The 22,743-nt window shown below is 49.8% G+C and overlaps 10 protein-coding genes across 10 annotated transcripts; 7 read left to right on the top strand and 3 right to left on the bottom strand.

Annotated features, from left to right (window-relative positions):
* Positions 1-237: 237 nt before the first annotated feature.
* PC9H_004114 (uncharacterized protein) lies at positions 238-619 on the top strand (the record flags this gene model as incomplete). Its single annotated transcript, XM_036773703.1, has 3 exons — positions 238-381; positions 435-532; positions 589-619. The coding sequence occupies 3 exons, from the start codon at positions 238-240 to the stop codon at positions 617-619; spliced, it is 273 nt and encodes a 90-aa protein (XP_036635176.1).
* A 237-nt stretch (positions 620-856) lies between these two features.
* On the bottom strand, positions 857-1,783 carry PC9H_004113 (uncharacterized protein; the record flags this gene model as incomplete). Its single annotated transcript, XM_036773702.1, has 5 exons — positions 857-1,108; positions 1,161-1,413; positions 1,466-1,513; positions 1,563-1,657; positions 1,685-1,783. 5 exons carry the CDS (start codon positions 1,781-1,783, stop codon positions 857-859), a joined length of 747 nt encoding a protein of 248 aa, XP_036635175.1.
* Positions 1,784-2,535: 752 nt separating this feature from the next.
* Positions 2,536-5,275, top strand: PHY1_2 (Light-sensor Protein kinase; the record flags this gene model as incomplete). Its single annotated transcript, XM_036773701.1, has 5 exons — positions 2,536-2,745; positions 2,798-3,539; positions 3,594-3,916; positions 4,019-4,111; positions 4,271-5,275. 5 exons carry the CDS (start codon positions 2,536-2,538, stop codon positions 5,273-5,275), a joined length of 2,373 nt encoding a protein of 790 aa, XP_036635174.1.
* Positions 5,276-5,655: 380 nt separating this feature from the next.
* PHY1_1 (Light-sensor Protein kinase) lies at positions 5,656-8,575 on the top strand (the record flags this gene model as incomplete). The annotated part of the gene is made up of 14 exons (XM_036773700.1): positions 5,656-5,820; positions 5,882-5,914; positions 5,971-6,122; positions 6,179-6,237; positions 6,294-6,547; positions 6,603-6,687; positions 6,741-6,768; positions 6,824-6,902; positions 6,955-6,984; positions 7,036-7,246; positions 7,293-7,493; positions 7,544-8,007; positions 8,059-8,198; positions 8,251-8,575. The coding sequence occupies 14 exons, from the start codon at positions 5,656-5,658 to the stop codon at positions 8,573-8,575; spliced, it is 2,226 nt and encodes a 741-aa protein (XP_036635173.1).
* A 591-nt stretch (positions 8,576-9,166) lies between these two features.
* On the top strand, positions 9,167-10,709 carry PC9H_004110 (uncharacterized protein; the record flags this gene model as incomplete). Its single annotated transcript, XM_036773699.1, has 4 exons — positions 9,167-9,331; positions 9,383-9,438; positions 9,496-9,601; positions 9,654-10,709. 4 exons carry the CDS (start codon positions 9,167-9,169, stop codon positions 10,707-10,709), a joined length of 1,383 nt encoding a protein of 460 aa, XP_036635172.1.
* A 1,341-nt stretch (positions 10,710-12,050) lies between these two features.
* PC9H_004109 (uncharacterized protein) lies at positions 12,051-12,903 on the top strand (the record flags this gene model as incomplete). The annotated part of the gene is made up of 7 exons (XM_036773698.1): positions 12,051-12,065; positions 12,113-12,214; positions 12,277-12,283; positions 12,344-12,429; positions 12,486-12,653; positions 12,702-12,773; positions 12,820-12,903. 7 exons carry the CDS (start codon positions 12,051-12,053, stop codon positions 12,901-12,903), a joined length of 534 nt encoding a protein of 177 aa, XP_036635171.1.
* A 223-nt stretch (positions 12,904-13,126) lies between these two features.
* Positions 13,127-15,480, top strand: PC9H_004108 (uncharacterized protein; the record flags this gene model as incomplete). Its single annotated transcript, XM_036773697.1, has 10 exons — positions 13,127-13,518; positions 13,569-13,596; positions 13,647-13,671; positions 13,722-13,773; positions 13,826-13,912; positions 13,963-13,985; positions 14,039-14,263; positions 14,324-14,898; positions 14,950-15,073; positions 15,128-15,480. 10 exons carry the CDS (start codon positions 13,127-13,129, stop codon positions 15,478-15,480), a joined length of 1,884 nt encoding a protein of 627 aa, XP_036635170.1.
* A 167-nt stretch (positions 15,481-15,647) lies between these two features.
* Positions 15,648-16,828, bottom strand: PC9H_004107 (uncharacterized protein; the record flags this gene model as incomplete). Its single annotated transcript, XM_036773696.1, has 2 exons — positions 15,648-16,515; positions 16,578-16,828. 2 exons carry the CDS (start codon positions 16,826-16,828, stop codon positions 15,648-15,650), a joined length of 1,119 nt encoding a protein of 372 aa, XP_036635169.1.
* A 614-nt stretch (positions 16,829-17,442) lies between these two features.
* PC9H_004106 (uncharacterized protein) lies at positions 17,443-19,279 on the top strand (the record flags this gene model as incomplete). The annotated part of the gene is made up of 2 exons (XM_036773695.1): positions 17,443-17,528; positions 17,578-19,279. The coding sequence occupies 2 exons, from the start codon at positions 17,443-17,445 to the stop codon at positions 19,277-19,279; spliced, it is 1,788 nt and encodes a 595-aa protein (XP_036635168.1).
* Positions 19,280-19,494: 215 nt separating this feature from the next.
* PC9H_004105 (uncharacterized protein) lies at positions 19,495-22,514 on the bottom strand (the record flags this gene model as incomplete). The annotated part of the gene is made up of 22 exons (XM_036773694.1): positions 19,495-19,554; positions 19,606-19,753; positions 19,814-19,854; positions 19,912-19,984; positions 20,034-20,056; positions 20,110-20,121; positions 20,181-20,227; positions 20,283-20,321; positions 20,375-20,475; positions 20,534-20,768; positions 20,819-20,843; positions 20,892-20,958; positions 21,008-21,105; positions 21,159-21,205; positions 21,255-21,339; positions 21,394-21,497; positions 21,555-21,572; positions 21,620-21,722; positions 21,777-21,879; positions 21,935-22,022; positions 22,085-22,139; positions 22,191-22,514. The coding sequence occupies 22 exons, from the start codon at positions 22,512-22,514 to the stop codon at positions 19,495-19,497; spliced, it is 1,896 nt and encodes a 631-aa protein (XP_036635167.1).
* Between the last annotated feature and the right edge of the window lie 229 nt (positions 22,515-22,743).

Genomic DNA, 22,743 nt, shown 5'->3' with positions numbered 1-22,743 from the left:
TTCAAGTCAGGGCCACTGCTCGAGTGGCTTTCTGGGCAACCGACACTTTCGCCAGTGGGCACTGCGTTCCGAGGTTGCAACGCGAATATGGGAAATTTCGTGACAGACTGAGGTTTGTGGAAACAACTTGGATTGAGGCGGTGGCTGTGTCGAAGTGTGATCTATTGGGTTAAGCGCTCAAGCGCTCGCCACCCAGAACGATAACCTACATCTACGGATTGCACCCTAGGAATCGAGATGGTTCAAGGAAAGACCAAAGGGCTTCAAGCCAAAGCATCTTCATCTAGACATGCTGCAAAAGCCGCCGCAAACACAAAGAAAGGGAAAAAATATGTCGCTCCGAAAAAAGCGATCCTTGTGAAGCAAGCCGCCATGCATAAAGTTCGTGCAATCAATGCCGATAGTGCCCTACTTAGCTGAAGCTACTTGTACAGGCTCTCAGCGCCAAGATCAACAAGTCAATAGAGCAGCAAATGGTCTCAGCTGCTTCTGCAGGCAAACTGACAATAATGAAGCACACTGCACCGGAGCCGTGAGTGATCGACGCGCTTTCCTCGAGCTCGAGACGATCTTACCCAATTTCTTCAGTGATAAGGGCGGGAAAGTGGGGAAATCTTGACACCGCATCTTGATTCGTTTGGAACATCCTCTGTATATAACCTCTTCACAGAAAGTTCACGACTTATATATATACGAGCCCTCAGGAATATGACGGTTCAACATCATCTACACCGTTCTTCATGTCCACAAACCTCCATGAGGTTCCAAAATAATACAGCGAATGTAAAGCATATGTACGCAGCTAAACTCAAGTCGGTATTAATCCCGCAACCCTCGGCATCTAGGAAGATACACTTTAATTACCAGGTATAACCTTCTTCAACCACGCCTTGACATCGTTTATTTCCTCAGGACTAGCCGAGTGGACTAAACCACGATATCCATTGAAGTTGAGACCCTTAGCATCTGCTTTCGACGATGCTAAAGCAATGCCAACTTCCGTGGATAGGAAGTCTCGGGATAAGGTGCCCCATTCGAATTTGACCAAAGGGTCCGCTTCTCCGTGCCCCCAAAATATAGGCAACGAGGTTGCGTGAGGGGATATCATCTACATCTCGTCAATCAACGAGGTAAATGAAAGAAAGATCATATAAACTTACCGATTTTATCTTCTCCTTCAGCGGAAGCCAGCCGCTCAGAACGACCAAGCCACCCAACTTGGTAGGGGTGGTTAACCCAGTTAGCAAGGTCATCGCCGCGCCTTGGCTGAAACCACCCAAGATGATTCGACTGGGGTCGATACCAGCAGCCACTTCCGCATCAATGAGGCCTTGAAGCAACCCGACAGTCTCTAACATCCCCTTCTCGTCTTCACCATGGCTAAAACCTGCACCGAAGGCCTTGATGTCGAACCTAAGTAAGAGATCACTGTGCAGTCATAGAATAGAAACAGGAAGATACGCACCAGCTTGGCATTGCCATACCCATGTTCGCCGTAACAGGTTTAATCGGGCTAGGTACATTGTCGGGGATGATAAGAATGATGAAGATGTCTTACTTACGCATGTGGAAGAATCCACTTTATATGCTGGAGAGCGGAATCACTGCTTGCGTCGTCTGCAACAGGTTCCCAGCCATAGCCAGTGTCTCCAAGGCCCTATAAGAGATGATGAGCTTGGTGCACTTCTGACGGAGGTTGAGTCCTTGCATGGACAAATATGATAGTAGCAGTATGCTTTGCCACGGCTGGGACAGATAAGAATTTCAAAGCTATGGAAGACATGGTTGCATTTAATTGAGCTTCGAGAGTCAGCCCAATATGGGATTTAGACGCCGTATAGTAGAGATTAGATCAGATTAGATTACGTCGAGCGCCAAGTGACATACTTCCCAGTCTACGACATAAACACTTGCTATCTACTTATATGATTCTGCGTGGGTGTTATCGGGATTAATGACTCCTCTGCAAGTATGTGGGCAACTATCCGAGGAGATCGAAGCAATTGTCAGCACTCTTTGACTTATACATACAATTCTACACCGCAGACCGCTGTGGAGTTCGAGATGAAACTTCCTTTCTAGCATCTTGAATTGTAATATACGGCTCATTATCTACAATAAGCATGTCATGGCTTTATGCTTTAGCCGAAGCACTCATTATAGGACGCTGGAAACTACAATTCTGGAATTACGCAAATACTACAGTCGACTTGGACGTAAAAATAAGGGCCACTGATCGAGCGCCACCAAGCCCGCCATAGTCATTTCCTTGGACCCACAATACCCGCCCCCGCCCCCGCCCCTTTCGGCGCAGCGTAGCCACGATCACGTCAAACAGAATTTTTAATTAGTACTGACTTGGTGATCGTCTATGGCACTGTATTAAACCCATCATGTCGAGCAAAGTAAAGCTTTAGCTTGAAGTAAATGGCGCAATGCTTCATTTACATCCCACGCGCACGTGCCGTCGGGTCTCTCATATCAAACTCCGTGGCATGGCTCCCTGAGCGGCATTGGGACTTGGACTCGTCCTCCATGTCGTCGCTGGATCAGCGGGCAGCCTCCGAGTCCCCGCCAATATCACCAGTATCGACCTCACCAACTTCAAGCATTGTCTATCCCATCAAGTCCTTGCTGACCGGCAAATTCCAGAGTACTCGCCAAAGCAGTGGCCTTACGGAGTTGTCGCGCTCTCGCTCGGAAGACAATATTCACGGTGTACTGGACGAGAGGCCCGACCATTTTGTATGCGTATCAGCTACTGAGCTCTACGCATCTCTGACCGTCTTACAAACAGGCTGAAAATGGCTATATGTCGCGCAACTCCTGGCATGATGCGACAATGACTGCTCCAACAACATCAGACCGCGATTGGATTGCCCCTGTACTTGAACGGCGCCATTCTTCGAACAGTCTCGACGCTATTACGGGAAACTCCAGCAGTCTTGGTCATCGAAAACGCACACCTTCCCCAAACTATCGACACTACCCTGCTGAAGATAACACCGACTTTCCTCGTACGTTTGCCACCACTAGTTCTTTCATCGAACAGGACAGGTATATATCGCGGGATACCCTCACTATGGAGACCTTGTCGAGCGTCATGAGTCAGAGTACCGAGCTCATGTCGCCTTCCCTAGCCGAAACAGATGCCCCCGAGACAGGCAATATCGTCCCGGAAGCTGCTCCGGACGCCTTCCTGTTATCAAGCGAAAAGGTCAAGGTTTCAAGCCCGACTGCTTCCACATCGACTTTACCTTTTAACCCGTCGCAATACGGACTAGTTCATCTGGGTCCACTCTCTACCGTGCAAAGTAGCTATTCCCGCAACTCGTCACACTCGTATCCCGGTCCTGGTTCCGTTTTTTCGTCGGATTCAAAACCATCCACATACTATAGTGCAAACACACATCAGACGGGCTCTGGTCACGCATCTCCGGCACTCATCGAGCATGTACCGAAAGGCTTGCTTCTTGTTTCAGAAACCCTAGATAGAGCGGCTTCCCATCTACACCTTTCATCCTCCACTTACAGTCAAGGTAACATCCCCTCTGTAATAGCCAACAACAACTAGCCTAACTCATCTCTCCTAGATTCGTCCGCGGTCCCTAGTCTAGCGCCTTCGCCGACAGAGTCTGACCCCCCGCAACAAGCCTTGTCCACCGCCGAGTCGTCCCCTTTGTCCCTTGCCGTCCCCGATACAAAATCCGATTGCGATCCAACGCCTGTTATAGAATTATCAGTGCTTGCTACAAAAGCCAATCATGATGTTGACCCCCCTTCTGAGGATAAGGAAATCCCTTCCAATACGCCTCATCATCACCATACAACTTTTCGATACAAACACGAGAAAGATGAAGATGGCCACCACGTTATTATAGGCAGAGAAGGTACTCTATACAAGTGCGAGGACGAGGTGTGTTCTTTCCTTACACCTGCGATAGAGTCGTTTGCTCACGGAATCCTCTACGACGAACTGACCAACGTTTTCTTGTTCCGTTGTCTTATGTATACTAAGCCGATCCGAACTCCCGGTGCAGTTCAAGGATTTGGTGTTCTCATTGTTGTTGAAGAAACAGAAGACGCGTTGGTAGTACGACAGCTTTCCGAGGTCAGTGCATTACCAGTGAATCCATATGCCACATACTGGATCCTTTACTCTTCTAAATTGCTGCGGACCATATAAATTCTATATACGCCCGATCCGACCTCGTCTTTCCCAATGCCTTTTTTCGCGCGTTTTCAATTTGTTAGACTGACGGCTTTTTAGAACTCAGATGAACTTCTGGGACTGCCTGCCAAATATCTGTTCTCCTTAGAATGCTTTACCGATACCTTACCCGATTCGCAAGCTAGCCTCCTTTGGGATAACATCCAATTTCTTCACGGAGGCGTTCAATCCGACGAAGACGATTCGCCTCATGTATTCCTGCTTAGTGGCTTCGGTGCCCCCGATTCCGAGGAGGGCACTAGGCGATCCTGGACGTGTTGGTGTGCAATACATCGTCCCAAGGCTTCAGAGACGACACTCAAGAGATTTATCGTAATGGAATTCGAACTCGAGAAGGACACTCTTAACCCGCTTTATCCGCCTGGTGATCCCGACCTAATTTCGCCGATGGAGTCGACATCAAATAATTCGGCAGGCGATTATGGTTGGAATCTTACCTCATCGTCGCACATGGGTGGTCCCACTTCAGAAAGTTCTTATAGCAGCTTTAGCATATCGTTGGAGCCTGCGTCGGACGAACATAACCCCTCCGACGATGTCGACGACCCGACAAACACAACATGCGCCGATGACATCGTTGCGAGTACTACAACCTACTCGAAGCCTATTCCAGCCTTGGAGCGTCTACGACGAATGGCACAGACTAAACCACTTGCTGAAACTAGTCGCTCGCGTCGTCAAGGGAAACGTGGACATACAGACAGTCCTGGCAGAGGTTCTGTAGGCATGATGGACGTGTTTGCTGTCGTCTCACAGATAAACGAACAATTAGGAGCTGCCGGCGATCTGCTGACGTTCTTGAATGTTCTGGTAGGAGTGATCAAGGACTTGACCCAGTTCCATCGGGTAATGACATACCAATTCGATGAATCTTGGAACGGGGTTGTAGTTGCGGAACTCATGGACTGGTCCAAGGTGCAACAACTGTACCGTGGGCTTCATTTCCCGGCGTCTGACATACCTGCGCAAGTACGTCTCTCCTTTCTCTTCTATCTGAATGGTGATAGATATCTTGAAGGCGAGGACCCTCTACGCAACCAGTAAGGTTGACACCTGTTTTATCAAAAGCATAGCTGAATTTGCACAGATAAGGTTCGTTTGTTGTATGATCGTGCACAAACCACCGCTAGGATCATTGTACGGAGCTCCGATGATTTACTTGAACCTCTCGTGAGTTACACCACAACTTTATCTCTTCTCGAATCGGTGTCATTATTTATCAGGACATGACCCATTGTTATTTGCGTGCGATGAGCCCCATTCATATAAAGTGTAAGTCACTTGTTGTGCGACCATTTCTTGGTACCGATGAGCGCGTCCCATATAAGACCTCGCCAATATGGGAGTCAGAGCATCAATGTCTATCGTAAGCTAGTCCTGATTCTTGCTCATTGTTTGTACGCTCACCATGAGGGCAGTCAATCATGGCCTTTGGCACACTTTGGGGTTTGGTAGCTTGTCACTCCTTCGGTAGTCACGGCATGCGCGTGTCTTTCCCCGTGCGCCAGATACTCCGCCTTCTTAGCCAGTCGATATCTCGCAATATCGAGCGCCTGAGTTACGCCCAACGGTTCCAGGCAAGAAAATTGGTATGTCCTGGCGAGTTACATCCGTTAGGAACCAGTGCATTGATTCTACACTATCATATAGATCAATACTCTTTCCTCTCCCGGTCATCCCAGTGTGAGATCAGTTACTATCCTTCTTTCCGGACTACATCGAAACACCCTTCATTTTAGACTGGCTACCTTGTCAGTGACGCAGACGACCTATTGAGGTTATTTGACGCCGATTATGGGGTTTTGGTCGTCGGAGATGGCGCTAAAGTTCTGGGTCCTAACCAACACGGGCAAGACATACTCATTGTGGCCGAGTATTTGCGCTTGAAGCAGTTCGAGCATGTTGTTTTGGCCTCCCCGTTAAGCTCGGTACTAACATGATGCACAGTGCGATTCAAGCCTCTCAATCTGTTCACAGCGATTTCTCAGACTTGAACCTTTCCACAGGTGCCTAGTATGCGGAGTCATAGTCCCGATGCGTTGCTGACTTCCGTCTACTCCAGGTCTAGAGATCATAGCAGGGCTTCTCTACGTCCCTCTATCTACCAGTGGCCACGATTTTATCGCCTTCTTGCGCAAGGGCCAGCTTCGCTCCGTACGCTGGGCAGGCAAGCCCCGGACGAAGGACGACCCAACCCCGACCCTTGAGCCTAGGAGCTCGTTCAAAATATGGTCGGAAACGGTCGCTGGAAAGTGCAGAGCTTGGACCGATGAACAATTAGAAACGGCTGGCGTCTTGGCACTAGTTTACGGAAAAGTAAGTGTCTTCCTTAAGAAATTACCTTTTTGAGGTGACCGCATCTGTCAAATAGTTCATCGAAGTATGGAGGCAGAAACAAGAGGCTCTCCACGCGACGAGGTTAACCAACATACTGCTGTCGAATGCTAGTCATGAATGTCAATAAGTGTTTCAGTTTAGCGACCACTTACTGACGGATTCTGTTCAACAGCCCGTACTTCGTTGAACCATATCATAAAGTAGGTCTCTCTGTTCCTGTACTCTATGAACGTTTTGTCTCATCATTGCTATCAGTTACCTAGAGATGGCGATGAATGGCCAGCTAGATGGGGAGACCAGGGATAATCTAAGTCGCTCGCATGCTGCTTCAAAGGTGAAATAACATTGTGATAAATCGGCGGGGTTAATCATTAAGCTTTCAACAGAGTCTGCTCTTTACCATCAACGACCTTCTCGTGAGTGAATCGACTGTGATATATCATAAGCTGGGATCGAAGATTCTGTAGGATCTGACGCGGCTGGAGAGTGGCAACGAGACCTCTTTTCACGAAGTCTTCAACTTGTCTGAAGTTGTGCGGGACGCCGCCTACCTATACAGCAAGGAAGCGGAACGTCGTGGCATCGCTTTTGCCGTTGACGTCTCCGAATGCCCGACATTTGTCATTGGAGATGCAAAGAAAGTTAAGACTGTCATCCAGAATCTAACTGCCAATGCTTGTGAGCCTATCGATTTATTCTAGACCGTCCGTTAATCAGTTCATAGTGAAATTCACTGAGAAGGGAAGCATCGAGGTTTCTTGCGCAAGATATATGGAACCAGAGGGTCTTCGGAGTGCGGGCCAGATGGCCGTCAATATTGTTGTGTCTGATACAGGGTGCGGCATCGCTCCGGAAAAACTCGAGTCCATGCTACGGGAGTTTGAGCAAGTTGAAATTGAACAACCAAAGTCTAGCGCTGGTCTTGGTGAGTGCTTGCCGCGCTACGTATGTCTACTCCACTCACATGAATTGAAGGGCTCGGGTTGGCGGTAGTCGCGAGAATAGTAGAGCAGCTAGGCGGCCAGCTGCGAGTGAATTCCAAGGTGGACGAAGGAAGTCGATTCTCCTTCTTGATGCCATCTACATTCGCTGGCGACGACCAACACACCAGTTCCTCTGGTTCTTCAAGGTCATCTCTTCAGTCGTCCTGCCCTAGGTCGCGAAACAGAAGCCGTAGCTCGAAGGGCAGCGAACTAGAACGTCTTGTCGAAGCCATATCCACGCATCACATGCACCCACAATCGTTGTCTCCACGCAGCTCTGTACCAGATTCCTCCCTGCCTCGACCAGTGAAGATCGACGATGGACAGATGGACGTCGTCACGCTTCCTGTGGAACATGCCAATTCTAAATCGTTGCCCGTACCACTGCTGATTCCCTCCAAGGAGCATCACACCCCATCTCAGGCGCCAGAGCAACTCAGAATTCTAGTCGTAGAGGTTTGCCATCCTACCAATTTTGTGGACGGATTCTCACCCGCTTTGGAATAGGATAACGATATAAATCGCGTCATCCTTTCGAAGCGTCTGCGAAACGATGGCCACGCCGTGGTGGATGCTACAAACGGCCGCGAAGGCCTTGATCAAGTGGAGGCTGACCGCGAGTTCGATCTCATTCTAATGGATATCCAGTCCGTACCTATCCTTTCGCCTATTCAGTAATTCTAATTGTGTCTATACTAGAATGCCCATACTCAACGGCTTCGAAGCTACGCAGAGCATCCGAGCGCTTGAGACGGAAGATATGGGTATGAGACGCCCCATGCGCGTTTCCCACCAACTTAACGGTCGACTGCCGATATTTGTTGTCTCTGCGACGCTCACCGAGCACCAACACGACGAACTCGTTAATTACGGCGTAGACGGGTGGATTCTGAAGCCCATCGACTTTAAGCGGCTCAGGACGATTATGAAAGGCTTGACGGACCTTCGTCAGCGGCGGTCGGATTTATACGAGCTGGGACGCAGCTGGGAAGCAGGCGGCTGGCTCCGTCGAGCATCGGCATAGAACATTGCAATATTGCGCAACATCCAACTAGACCTCTGCACAGTGCTTTCGTTCTTACTTTTTATGGGTTTTATGGGTTTCGTCGCCCGGCCTATCACCGACATAATATCTGCCCTTGACAGAGGGTGGACGATAGATTGAACATTTGCGACACTGTTATGTAATTTTATCATGTGTATCGTATGCTAGCCAGCATGTAGAGTAGAAGCCGAACCCGAGAGATACGCAGATATACACACTCTCGTTCTTAAAGTGGGGTGGGTCGCCTGGATGCGGTGCGACCTGGAGGGCACTTACTGCAAGTGCATACTTCTTGAACATAGCTCAATGGTGGGAGTGACACCGACATCCTAAGCGATGAATACATCCATACTCCAAGGACTATGGCGATGAAGATCCTTGTAGATGATTCCCAACATTAGTGGGATTATTCTTCGTCGCTCGGAGTGCGCAATATATATTGTAAGTTTCCGAACCCCGCGATCGTTCTGCTGCGATCATCACGTGACTCTTCGCTACTGGCAATTGTTGAAATTGTGATTGCCTCTCTCCTCATCCAGGACCATAACTTGACCATAACTTCCCGCAAATATGCCTCCCAAACCACGACCCATCCTCAAGCAGAACTCTGCAACTATACCCTCCTCACGTTTGAAGGAGGAAGAAGCAGCCAAAGCCATGCCTCCTCCCCCCGACCCACCGAAGCCACCAAGGATATTAGAGCCTGAGATGAAGGCATTGTCCTCCTGCCTACAGGTAAATTTCATCTCGTCAATGCTTGATATACGATTGTCATGGCTGGTACAGAATGCTGCTGTCAAGACTGCCCAAATATACAAGTTCTACGCGGATACACACAAACTGTGCGTCACTCTCAATGATGTTTGACATGATCTCAGACGCGACGGTCCTGGTTGTAGTGGCGTTCAACAATACACGCCTGGTCCACCGTCGTCTCTCACTGCCTCACTGGGACGTGAGATTGAGAAGTATGATCAGCTGTGCGATGCTATCGAGACACAATTAGTGAGTGCTGCAGTCGTGACCACGTACTCGTATCTAAGTATGGCCCTTCAAGCTTCGCGCAGTTTCAGTTCTGCAGAGAGATCTAGCCCGGGAGGAACGTCGCGTAGAGGAGGAAGAGGCGGCTGCGGCTGCGATCAAGGCAGCGAACGACAAGCCATTGCTCACTTCCATCACCACGGCAGATTCAGCCGACGGAGAGTCAAGTCAACCGAAGACACCTACAAGGCCTTCGCCCGGGAGCAATGCAGCGAATCCGTTGAACAGGCGGCCGTCTAGTATCTCTATCTCCTCCCTCCATCGCGCTCCGTTCCCACTCAAGTTGGATCTATCTTCGCCCTCTTTACGGACATCGCCAGAAGATGTAGCGTTATTCTCAGGGGGATTGGCCTCGCCTATTGTCCTTGGGCAAAGGCCGTTGATGAGTACTGGTCCACCGCCTGAGTTCAACCCTGAGCTATTGTCTGCCTTTGCATCGTCGGCACCTGACGGGCGAGTTGATATCGACCTAACCCTCGCTGACTCCGACAATATGGTAGTTGGAGGTCAGGAACTGGCCAACATCGGCAATTCAGCCGACAAACCTATCGAACTTGATCTGGAATCTATGGATATCGAGATGGAGAATATGCTATTTGGTCAAGGCCGCGATACCACTGTCAGCGATAACCCCTTTTCTTCTGCAGACGGTATGCAGGTGGAAGACGATTCTAGCAAGGGTGTAAAAGCTGAAGAAAATATCGACGCTGACATTCTGGACGCCCTTACCGCCACTGCGCCCCATGATCACGACAACATCTTTGGGGACCTCTCGCAAGAGAACACAAATACGGTGATGAGCGACGGTTCCAACGCCCCCACTAACTTGGATAATCAAGCTGGTGAGTCCCCTGGGAGCATGCTTCGGAGCTTTGAAGCAGCAGCAGCCAATCTGGACGGTCTCGACCAACCTACTCTCCCAGGCGCTCAGAATATACCTGATGGGGGATTCGACTTCTTGAATCCCGAGTTCTTTGCCAGCACGCAGGATCCCGACCTTGACGACCTATTCAGCACCATGGGCGAACAAGACGGTGGGACACATACGCAGACAGACGAAGCCAAGCATTGAAAGTACGATGCGGTTCGTGTTGGGATATAGTGTGTATCCGCACCTCTGTAATGTACATCGAGTTCCTGGAATTCTCGATCGACATTGAACATTAACAACGCACGTTCATCCCCACTTGCTGCCCCAGTCAAATCCGCGCGAGTGCAAATCGTTGACGGCCTTCCCTAATCTTCTGGTACAGTCCACGTTCCTGCTGGTATTCTGAGACAATGCAAATATAGTACTCGTTCCTCAATTTCAAGGACACCTAGGAACAAAGAGGCTCAACGGTACGCGAAGCAGCCGATATAGTGCTCCAGTAATAAATCACACTTTCCCTCGACCGTGGAGACATTCTCCCATATGAATGGTCCACGTCGTATGCCCTTGTCAGTAACATGTGGTCGCGTTCTACGACCCAATTTGCGCTTGATAATGATCAACACGCATGGTCAAGTGTGGATTATAGATAGATGTGGCATCGGTTTGTATTTTTATCCTCCTTGTCCTGGGCCTGTGTATAAAGAATGTTGCGGAGGGGGTAGCTCGAGAGGACTAATTCCCTCGCATTGGCACTGACTGACATGGTTATTTCCTCTTTTCTGGCCGTAATCGCCCTTTCCACCGCAGGCGCACACGCGTGGGGTGCTTCTGGGCACCAAGCCGTAGGGTATGTGCCCGTACATTGTATATTTGTGACGAATTCGTAGCTTACTTTCATGATGTTCTTCTACTCTAGCTTCATTGCAATGGAGGTTTGTGCTAGTTCTCATGACACACAAGTCAAATTTAGTAACAATGGACACTAGTTCCTATCTCCCAGAGCCCTTTCTTTCGTTCAAAATTCCCTCGGCGATATGTACAATAGGTCTCTCGGACCAGCTGCGACTGTAAGTCGACACAAACTCACGAAGCTCGCAACCATAACCCGCCGTTCAAGTGGGCAGACGAAGTGCGATCTATGCCAGACTTTGCATGGCGAGTTTCTCGCTTGATTGCAAAGCATGCCCCTGAATAACTCCTGAGACAGGTCTGCCGATCTACACTTCGTCGACGCTGAAGGCAGGATCCAATCTGTAGGGGATAACGCGGGTTGTCCACCTTAAGTTGATTTATAGATAACCCGCCTTCCTCCTGCAATCTCAATGAAACTAGAGATTGTGCAAATGATTTCTGTGTCCGTAGGTGGCATCTCATGGCAACGGGTCGAAACACAACCCGTTGAAATGCAATTCGAACAGTGACTGCCATAGCGAACTACACGACGAGAGTGGTTGACACGCGTCTTGACGCCGAGCAGCGCCAGGAAGCTTTGAAGTTCCTCGGTATGTGTCTACCATTCGGGTGTATCGATTTGACTCAATGTCCCTAGATCACGTAGGCATTTCCAAAGGTCTCTACAATTTAAGCTAAAGTATACATAGTTTATCGGCGACATTGGGCAGCCTCTGCACGTCGAGGCGGACGCCCTAGGCGGGAATCGAATCTCTGCCAGATGCAATGGTGCCAGTACAAATCTTCACTCTGTAAGTACCATGGAAAGTATTTGTTACTCGTATACTGTACTTATGTATACGACAACGTACAGGTGTGGGGTCAGTACACTTCCCCCTCAAAGCGTCCGTAGTTTCCGCTGACTATTTTCTTTCCTGCAGACTCTGGGATAATTAACAGATTGCTTCAACAAAGCCATGGGAACTCAGTTGCAAACTGGGTTGACAATCTCGTTGCTCGCATCAAGGTCAGCAAGTACTTCTTACTACAAGCCCATGTCTGACTGTGTAGCTAATCATCCAGACGGGCTCGTTTAAATCCCTCACAAGCAGCTGGTTGAGCTGCAGTTCTGTGACGCAGCCTTTGCGACGAGATTTGGACGTCCAGATTAACGAGTTCCTCAGTACACGAGCTGTAACCCCACTTGAATGCCCCCTGGTTTGGGGCGGTGAATCGAATAAATTCGTTTGCGTAAGTCCATCACTCAGAGTCAAACTCATAGAACTTATTTGTTGTTAGTCGACTGTTTTCACCTTTTCCACTGGCGAAGATCTATGCACTGGGAGTTACTTTACAAACGCCGTCCCCGTGGTAAGACCTACCAAGTCCGTTGCCGACTATACTAAAATATCACTAGATTGAGTTGCAGATAGCGAAGCAAGCATTCCGCTTAGCCGCTTGGCTCAATGTGTTATTTGACGGAGCAACAAATCTCCCATGAAAACCCAACCATTCACTCCACAGCACCACATGTACATACCTTACCAGATGTATTGTATCGTTCGGATATGCACTCCCTGCTTCGTAGACTTGATCTCGGCTCGTAATATTCCCACCCTGGTATAAGAGCGAGCACATGTATCGTGGAAGAATAAAGCTTCTCTCTTATCAACGAGGGTTGAAATGTCTGCTATGTAGTGTTCATTGCTTCGACCGCTGGCACCATGATAGTCATCAAAGCAGGCATCCTGGCCTTGATATGGGCCGCATTTTTGCTCGTGAACGGACAGCCAAGTCCCGAGGAACTTGCTCCGTTACTCGCTGGTCTCTTTGACAGACCCACTCAGGAGGCTAGTGGGACTGCCACGGATCTGCAGAAGAGAGTTCCCTTGATGACTGATGACCCTACGGTTGCCCCTCTCATCGACCTTCAAGTCTTTGCGCCACCCGTTGTACCGAAAGGCGGGACAAGTTGCACGGTCAAACTGCTTGAACATTCATTCGGCGTGGATTCGTTCAACAAACCAGCTATAGTGTCTTACCTCCCGCCGGTGTCGCCACAGTGCGGGAAGGTCGGGGAATGGGCAGCTATAAGCCTAAACCTTTCTGTGTTCTCGTGGGTACATTCTTGCGTTGAAGGGATAAAAACATGACGCTGTCACGTAGGATAGGGACACAGTATGATCGACTTGGTGTACGTCGCAAATTGATATCAGTCCCCATTGAGATATTCACTGAGTATAGGCTATCTACTTGTCTCATACGGAGAGTGCGTACCAAATGTGATACACTCAGACCCCAAGCTAATTTATCAATTAGTTTGGCGCACGTCGAGTGCTGAGCCTACGAAGACGGGAACGATATGGACTACGTACGATGACCACCAACATACTCTTATCCGTACAGAAGCTAAGGATACATAGCATCAAGGATATGACCAAGTATACCCCTTTGTTTGCCAAACCAGGCGACTTGATGATGGATTTTGGTAACATCGTCGACACGAGCCTGTATGTGGATAGCATCCACCTATGGCTTTCCACTGACTAGTATCGCTCAGGCTTCTAGATGCTGCGTTTGACGGTAAGCCATAGTCTGGCCATATTCTCTGTACCTCGCCTCACGTCTCCGCGCAGTAACAATCACGGCAACGTTCTATGCTCCTACGAAAGCCTTCCCAACCCCTGACGCCCCTGATCTCATTATTCCCCTGTCCAACTTGTCACCGACGCTCCCTAACTTCTTCACAGTCGACAACGACGCAGGAGCTACAACGGTAATAGACATACCAGACACAGCCGAGGAGGCGTACGTGGAAATAATCTGCTCCGGAAACTCGGCAGAAGAATTTTGGTATCTCAGTAAGTTCATGGCAAAGTCATATTGCATGCATCGCGTGAATATCCTAACATTTTCATCAGATACGCCAGACGAGTTCATCGATACTTTCCCTCCCGATGCAGGACTCATAGGCAAAGGACCTTTTCGCGAAGTCCAGGTCCTGGTCGACAGACAGTTGGCAGGCGTTGTTTGGCCCCATGCAGTCATCTATACGGGTGGTATAACACCGTCGAACTGGCGGCCGTTGACCTCATTCGGGGCGTACGACCAACCCACCTACTGGATATCAATCACACCCTTCATCCCACAACTCTTAACAGCAAACCGATCCCATACCATTACGTTACGAGTCCAAGGCCAAGGATCCAACCCATCAATCAATTCCAACTGGTTTGTTTCAGGTAGTGTACACATCCGGAAGGGAAAGGGGAAGGTCACGGGTAAGCTGACGAAACATGAAGTTGGTCCGCTGGAAATCAAGACGACTGGCGGAGCGACAGCTGGCAACAAGACGCTGCACACCAGGGTCACTGCAAAGAGGAAACTTGTGGTGGAGGCAGAATTGAAGACCTCCCACGGGAGACAAACGGTCACTTTCACGCAGGACTTGGAGTACACCAACGAGGCAGATTACGAGGACGAAGGGTGGATTCAAGTATGTTGTTTTAACGTGTCTGAAAAGCTACGGCTAACTCAACGCGACCAGCGAGGAGCACAGTCGACCATAGGAACGACAGAGGCCCGGCACGGTGTACGACTGGTTCTTCGAGATGCGTTTTCGTACCCATTGGCCGTATTTTCGAATTATTCGCTATTCACTCAGGAACTCGGTCAGTAAGACTTGTGTCTGCCATTGTGTCGATACTCAACTACCCCATTCGTAGGCGGTTATGGCTCTGACATTCATCAAAACCACACTAGGGCTTTGCAGCCCCCATTTGGCTTCCAGAGAAGTATACATTCGGTTCAGCACGCCAAAGGTCAAATAGGGATGGATGATTGGCCTGGGCTGAGACATGCAATTAACGGCACGGGGGAGACGACGCAGTTGTTCGCATACAGTGATGGGAGGGGGGAGACATACTTCAGGGACGTGGCAGCGATGAATGATGGTTGGGTTAAGGACGAGGTGTGGGGGACGTTGAAAGATGCGAATCCACCCGTACCGAGGAGTCAGATATTCGGACCTGGCGGAGGACCTGGCTTCAGACGCATGGTCGCAAGAGGCAGAAGATAACAATGAAAGAATAAGTTAGACGGGGTTGTAACATACTGTTGCCTAAGGAATGAAGCATTTGAACCGGAAGCACAACTTACGGCTAAGATGACTAGTCGCTAGAACTTCCCGTATCATCACAAAACCAACAGTTTGGTAGAGGTCGATTGGAGTGGTCAAATAGAGGCTCATGTAGCCGTAAGGTATTTTTCCAGCCTCCTTCTCAGAGGATGACTAGGCTTCACACCAGTAACCTTGAGCGCCTTCGAAAGCGCCGTGGCCACTTGTGTTTTGTCCTCCGGAGTATGGTCTTTAGAAGATAGGAATTGTTCCACGGATCGAGCAAGACGTCCTTTAGGGCCCATGAAGGGTGCCACACCGTTGGGTGGTTTCGTCGTTGGAGCTTTCGGAATTTTATGCTTTACCTTTGACTTGGCACCCGAGCCGATTTTGGGAGTGATGAGAAGCGGCTCAAAGAAATCGGTCCTAAAGCGCCGGTGCGCGAGAGAGATAATGGGAACCACACGGTCTAGCGAGCTTGCAGTTTCGGCGCACGCCTCCGCTTCGGCTAACGCTTCAGGCGATCCACCATCAAGGTAACCCCATTTCTTTAATTCCTCTGTTCGTCTCTCCTTCATTTTGAGAGCTATCTTCTCTGGGATCGCGTCCATTCCCTTCATCAGAGTTGCAATGCTCTGTGCCTTGCTGTTGGCAGGAGATAGTGCAATACTTTCGGTGTGGGTCGAATTAGGATCAAGGACATCGCGAAGACGAAGCCAGCCCATGTCCTCGTCCACAGCGCGTTTGACGTAATGTCGGTTAAAGTAATTGAGCAGGCGGTTCACAGAGTGGACCCCGGCAGAGTAGCGAGTAAACGACGGGATCACGTAGTGTATGAGAGTTGTGTCATCTTGAGGCGCAGAGAGGAAAAGCTCGCGCACGACCTCGGAGAAATAGCGATCGAGATGTTCGTAAAGTTCTGCACCGCTGGCAAGAACAGCATCATTTGCACGTGGGTCCGCAGTGGCACTTGCGAGTTCATTTTGTGCCGTGAAACTGTAATCATGCGTTCGCTGTTGTCAACAATGAATTAACTTAGATTTAGGAGATAAATTTACTAATTGTAACACGCAGTGTGAATGCCCGAGTAAAAATTAACATCGATGGCGGGGGCCTTGAGTGTCTCGTTTGTAGGCGAGCAGACTATGTGGTCGAGGGCAGGTCGCATGTAAGACCATAGTGAAGGAAACGATGCAGCAGGGTTTGCACTTCCAGTGGCAGGATTTGGGAGCGGCGGGACTGCTGGTCGGTTTCCAGAGAGAGTGGTGGGCGACAGCTTTCCCTTTCCCTTGGACTTGGACTTGGACATCGCTGCGAATCCGGGAAATTGGGAACTGTGGCTTCGGAGTGGCGAAATGGTGGTAAGACAGAGTTGAACGAGTGGTAGTCACTGTCGCCAATGTTATCTTGTTTGGCCGTATTTGTCTTAGACGCCCTCGATCAGCCCTCGATCGCAACACGATCAACCAGGTTTCACCATTTCTGAAACCACCACTTGCGGCACTTGGCCACTGCCCGAATCCAAAAATCCAACCATGCCATATGCCAAGTTCTTCCTAGAGCTCCTTCCAAAGCTACTCCAGCAGGAAAAGATTATCCCCCACGACTATGCTGGCTACAATACCTGTCGCTGCGTATCGGCCAAGTTTGGGGGACGTTACACTACTTGAACCGTTTGCACTCAAAACAATCCCCATGGTCACCGGCGCAGCTTCACTGATTGTGGAACGACGCTTCAGTGTACTTGTTACACATGTATCAGTATATAAGAGGGGTACCTCGCATTCGGGCAACCCAGCTGCGCTCACTCACCCCCAAGCTACTGGTTTGCTTGGAACCCTTCGCTGCACCAGCTGGTCTGTTAAGCTCTACTAACATAGGCTACGCTTACATCTATAGACTCTATATCTCCTTTCCTTCGATATGTCTATCATTCCTACTCGCTTCATCCTGCTTTTTGTTCTAGCGGTGGCGAATGCTGCACTGCATGCGATGGCGGCTCCAATATTGTGAGTTTTGAGAGTCCCTCTTTCCTCCCGTTGTTCATCCCCGTGCTAGCTACCCTGGGGCAGCTAGTATCAGTGTTCGTTCACAGCATCTCGATAGCAACCGAGTGTTGGTGCGCAAACCGCAGGACGTGCAAGACTTCCTGTCGGACGAGGACGACGGTGACGACGACACCGGGAGCAATGTAACCGCTCCCATACACACTGGACTGCCTGAATCTACGCAGCTTCCACCTGGTGGCGCTAAATTCGGCAGCCCGCCCCCAACTGAAGCGGATGAGAGTGGTGAGGACGACGATGAAGTCGAGGAGACAACTTCATCCACATCGACAACTTCATCCTCGTCGCCCACAGCTGCGCCGACCGATCCTTTGGCTACAGATGAAGACGATGAGGCTGAAGATGAGGAGACTACTGCGTCTACATCGTCTGCATCTACGTCATCTACATCAGCCAACCCATCTCCTACAAATAACGATGAAGGAGAAGAAGATGATGAAGACGACGACGAGACCATCACGCCCGCGTTGGTCACTTCATCCTTGTCATCTACCAGCACGTCGGCGTCGTCAGTAACGTCAAGTTCGTCTACCTCTGCTTCTGTGTCTACGTCGACGTTTGCTTCCTCTTCCTCTACACTCTCTACGGCTACTTCTTCGTCCTCGAAGACCTCTTCCTCCGTATCTTCGTCAACCATCTCTTCTTCCTCCATCACTTCCCCCACCTCTTCTATAGCCTCTTCCTCCTCAAGCACTCGATCGTCTTCTACGGGCCCCACAGTATCCACAGCCTCCACCACGACCACCGATGATTTGAAAGGCACGACAATCATCCTCACTTACGGTAACACTGCGACGCTCGGCCTTCCGTCTGGGGTACCCACGCCTGCTCCTGGACAAAGCTTGAGCGATGCAATCGGCGACAAAGACCTTAACGAAATCATCAACAAGTTGCTCGGGGCTCCAGAGACATCGACGGACACTCCCGCAAAGCCTACCGCTACCACAAACATCGCACCAACTTCTCCCGGAGTAGGAGCTGATGTGGACTCAGACGTAGAAGATGATAGCGATCCCGATGATGACACCACGCCCACAACAGCGGTGACTTTGCCGGGTCAACCTCCTATGCCGACACAATTCCGCCCACTACCTTCACTGCTGGGTCAACTTGCACAACCCCAGCAGCTCACGGACGCGCCAGGACCAACGTTCACTCCGTTCTTCCCCACCTCAACGACTTCAGCAGATCTTACTGAGGAGACGCAGAATGATGATGACGATGGCTCCGATAATCGACCGCCATTCGCTGTCACCAACCCATTCGGTGATAGTGATGACAACAATGCGCCCACTCGTCGCCCTGATCCAAGCAGTGGCTTCGATACTGGCGGGAACCCCCCGCTGCCCGTTGATAGACGGCCGCCCCCACCCTCGGAGGCGGCTGGTAACAGCAATGGAGGCGACGACGAAGATGACGGAAGTCGTCAACCCGAGGATGACACGGATGACAATGCTGACGGGCCTGAAGATCCTGAGCTTCCCGAGCCATTTGACCCCAGTCTACCACCGGTTCGCCCTGGCAGGAATGGCGGGGCTCCGGCGATAATCAACATACGAACGTCGTCAATTAGTTTCAGTGCTACCTCGACTGTTCCTGCTGCTGCCACCTTCACAACTTTGGACTCAACGATACCAACGCCAACGCCAACGAGAACGGTGAAGATCAAGATAACCATTGAGAAGGAGGAGTAAATTAGTCCATTGAAAGTATATCATGAGAATACATTTACATTTAGCCTATCTTTCACGGCCACTGAGACAGTTGCAGCCTCTAGCAGTGCCTTCCTAGCCAAACGTCGGATTAAAGGAACACTTGACGGGGAAAAGACGACCATAGAATTTTTACGCCAGCGAAATATGTACGACAGCGAAAGATACAAAACGACTAATTAGTGTCACCAGTCAATCTACATCTGTACCATCAACAAGTACCTCAACCGAATTTGCGAGGGGTCATATACAATGTACTAACGTAAGAGTATTAGTAGGTGAGGCAGTATTTCGAGGCGAACGCTTACTTCATTGTACTGCAAGTATACACCTGGAATATCCACACTTTGGCCCGGGCTATCTGGCATATGGCAACCCTTCAACTCTTCGTTATCGAGGGCTTCGCCGGCATCCTTCCACTGAAGTGGCTGAGTTTTGCCGATACCTTTGGTGGCGCTGGGTTATGTGACAAAGCGCGTTGGCTGGGGACTAAAAGACAGAGTGGATGAGACCTACCGAGCATTGGCAGATTTGCAGTGAATATCGGCGTCATATTGCTATCGGATTTGGATTGTTGAATTGAGTGAGTACATGATGACGGGTTGAAGACGTACCGCATCGGTTCGCTCGTAGAACGGCTTCACTGCAACCTCGCACAGGAGCAGCAGACCAACGTTATTGCTCAGGCTTCAAACGAGAGTTAGGGTGAGCGAAGAAAACAGAAAATGTAACGCACTAAGAATAGCAGTAATTGGCAGACTGCAAGACAATGTAAAATGTTATTCCAATTGATATTTGTTGGTGTAACAGACCTTGGACATCATCTGGGCAAAGTTAAAAGAGAGGTTAGCTAGACGTCAAACGCAGAGTGCAACAAACATACGTCAGCGAAATAGACACCCTTTCCAAACATGTAACCAGTGACAGGTGCTAGACGGGGTAGGGTTTTATAGGTTGTCTACGCTACGAATTCAGCAAAACATACCTTCTGGAGGAGCAATTCGGAGGCCTTGCTTTAGGATACCTAGAAACAGGAGATCGAATTCGTGCAACTGGCAACCATAGGTCTTCCCGTACCAGCAAAGTTCGTCGTTCGAGAGCCATGCCACAAAAGGAACCGCTCGCCATCTCCAAGCGAATTAAACCCAGCATTATTCCAGGCTTCTGCTTCGGAATCGCTGCGGTGAAGGCAGCATTAGATATAACTGCTGCCTCACAAGAAAACCTGCCTCGTACCGCTCCACTCGGTAAATATTCTGCACATTGACTTTCAAGTTTTGGTGAGTGTGTCCATGGGTGTCGTGGACATACTTCTGCAAGCAGAGGAATTCTGAGGTGCTTCTGTCGACATGTTCCATTTTCGAAAGGGCAAGAGAACGGAAATGCGAGTCGATGGGGTTGAGGGGTTTGCCATCGTCATCAACCAAAGTGGTACTTTGGATGAGTTTCGAAGCAATTTCCTGTGAAGCACCTGTTAGACAGAAGAATATAAATGGAAGGAAATATGACTCGCCATATCACCAAGCGCGTCGACAAGGTCAAGTTCCTAGACTTGACATAAGGATACAATCTCATTAGAGTATATATCGTTTACCTTCTTCAAGGCGACTGCAGTAGAGATGACTGTCGGCCTCGTTCGCCCAAAGTCATGGGGAATGATCCTGTCACAAGATGAGAGAGGGCACAGTGAGGGGGTAGTGTATAACCAACGAGTAGTAAGCACTAGTAAGATGCTCGCAGGCTGCTTGAACTGAACCATATTGGTTCGCGAGTTCGCTGTTCGGTTTGTCGATAACCTCAGAGAGATTCTGGCGAAAGGCCGTTGGGATTCTGTCTATGCTTGCAAGTACCGGTAGCTCACCTTCAATGCCTCGAAGCCCTTTAAAATAGTGGTTTTGGCCAATTTGCCTTGAAATCGCGTTAGATAGAAACGGGAAACAGCTTGAAGCGGGAATACCCAAAGGGAGCTTCTTAGCGTCATAGTTCATAGACGAAAGATGGGCATCTATCAACGACGTTGAAAACATCAAATTACAGAGATCCTACAGGAGCAGTCAGTGGTGGTTGAAAACAGGACAAGCGATTGGAGAACTGACCTGAATCTCGGGGGCCAGCTTTGAGTCGGGGATGGGTTCATCCTTTTTCTTGCTGGGGCCTGCTTGAGCATCCTCTTCGTCCTCTTTGTCGTCGAAGTCGCGCTCTAACGCGAATCAAAAATGTCACGACACGGTCAATAGGCAGTATGCACGAGACGTACCTAACCACATATATTTCCCTTCTCTACGTTAGTAGTTGTTGGTAACAAGAGATCATAGGTATCACCTTTCTTTGCGACCATACCAACTCTGTCTTCCCATGCCACCCCCGCTTTCGCTCTGAACTGACTCTTGAACTGACGGACAGCGCTAGCAGCGTCCCAAGGTCCCTACTTCGTGTAAGTTACGGATATCTTGCTTGTAATTTGGCGTTCCAACTATACCTTGACCTGCGTTTGACCATTCTCACCAACACGCCCCCAGCGAGTGAACAGCACACATGTATTGTTGTTGCTGATAGGATGCAACAGCTGAATGACATAGAACCTTAGAAGAAACGCGTTATTAAGACATACGTAGCGAGGAAGAAGCTGTGACAAACTTGTTCTTATTGCTTCCTCCACTGACATCGGTCTGGTTCAGCATAGCATCCCAAACACCTTCATCATTGGCCAGGACCTGATGGGTATCTGCATTTTCAGTGTGAGTAATTTATGACTTGTACTCGTAGTAGCAACTCCTATCCACCTACCAACTTTGCCGGACATGGGGTCCACTGGAGCGGCCCCTCGCTTAATCACAGTGACCTACGAGTAGCATTAGTGTCAAGGATCAAGCAGCATCGTAAATGACAGTACCATCTTCTGTGGCACGTCTGCCGGCGCGTCGTCTTGCGCTTCTTCATCTTCATCCGCGTCGGGGGCATCTTTCACTTTTGGCGCGTCATCCTCCGCGTCGTCCGTGTTTTTCTTGCTCTTCTTTCGACTGGGCTTGGGTTCGTCGTCTTCTGCATCGTCAGCCGCAGCTGCTCTTCCGCGCTTGGCCTTGGGTTTCGCTGCAGGGGCAGCGGCCGCCGGTGGTTGAGCTGTCTTTTTGGTTCGAGTGCTAGACCTGGTAGCCTTGGGAGGATCAGCGGAAGACCCACTGGCGTCGGCGGCGGCAGCTTTCTTGCGAGGAGGCATCTTGAGGGGATTGTTGCAAGGATTTGTGAGAAGACAAACCCCTGCAGACTCAACTTATATGGGGTCGCGTTATTTGATGGTGGCGCTTCCGCTATTACCATAGTAGGAAAGTCGGCGGGTTTCCCGACTCCCGACGCGCCTCGTGTTCTGGGCGGTGACTCACATTGAGTCGTTCTTCTCACATGGTAGGATACCGAGTAAAAAATGCATTGCAAATAAAAGTTTCGAA

The sequence above is a fragment of the Pleurotus ostreatus genome (assembly GCF_014466165.1).
Source record: "Pleurotus ostreatus strain PC9 chromosome Unknown scaffold_2, whole genome shotgun sequence".
In the NCBI taxonomy this organism is placed as follows: domain Eukaryota; kingdom Fungi; phylum Basidiomycota; class Agaricomycetes; order Agaricales; family Pleurotaceae; genus Pleurotus; species Pleurotus ostreatus.
This window is presented reverse-complemented; position numbering and strand designations above follow the sequence as displayed.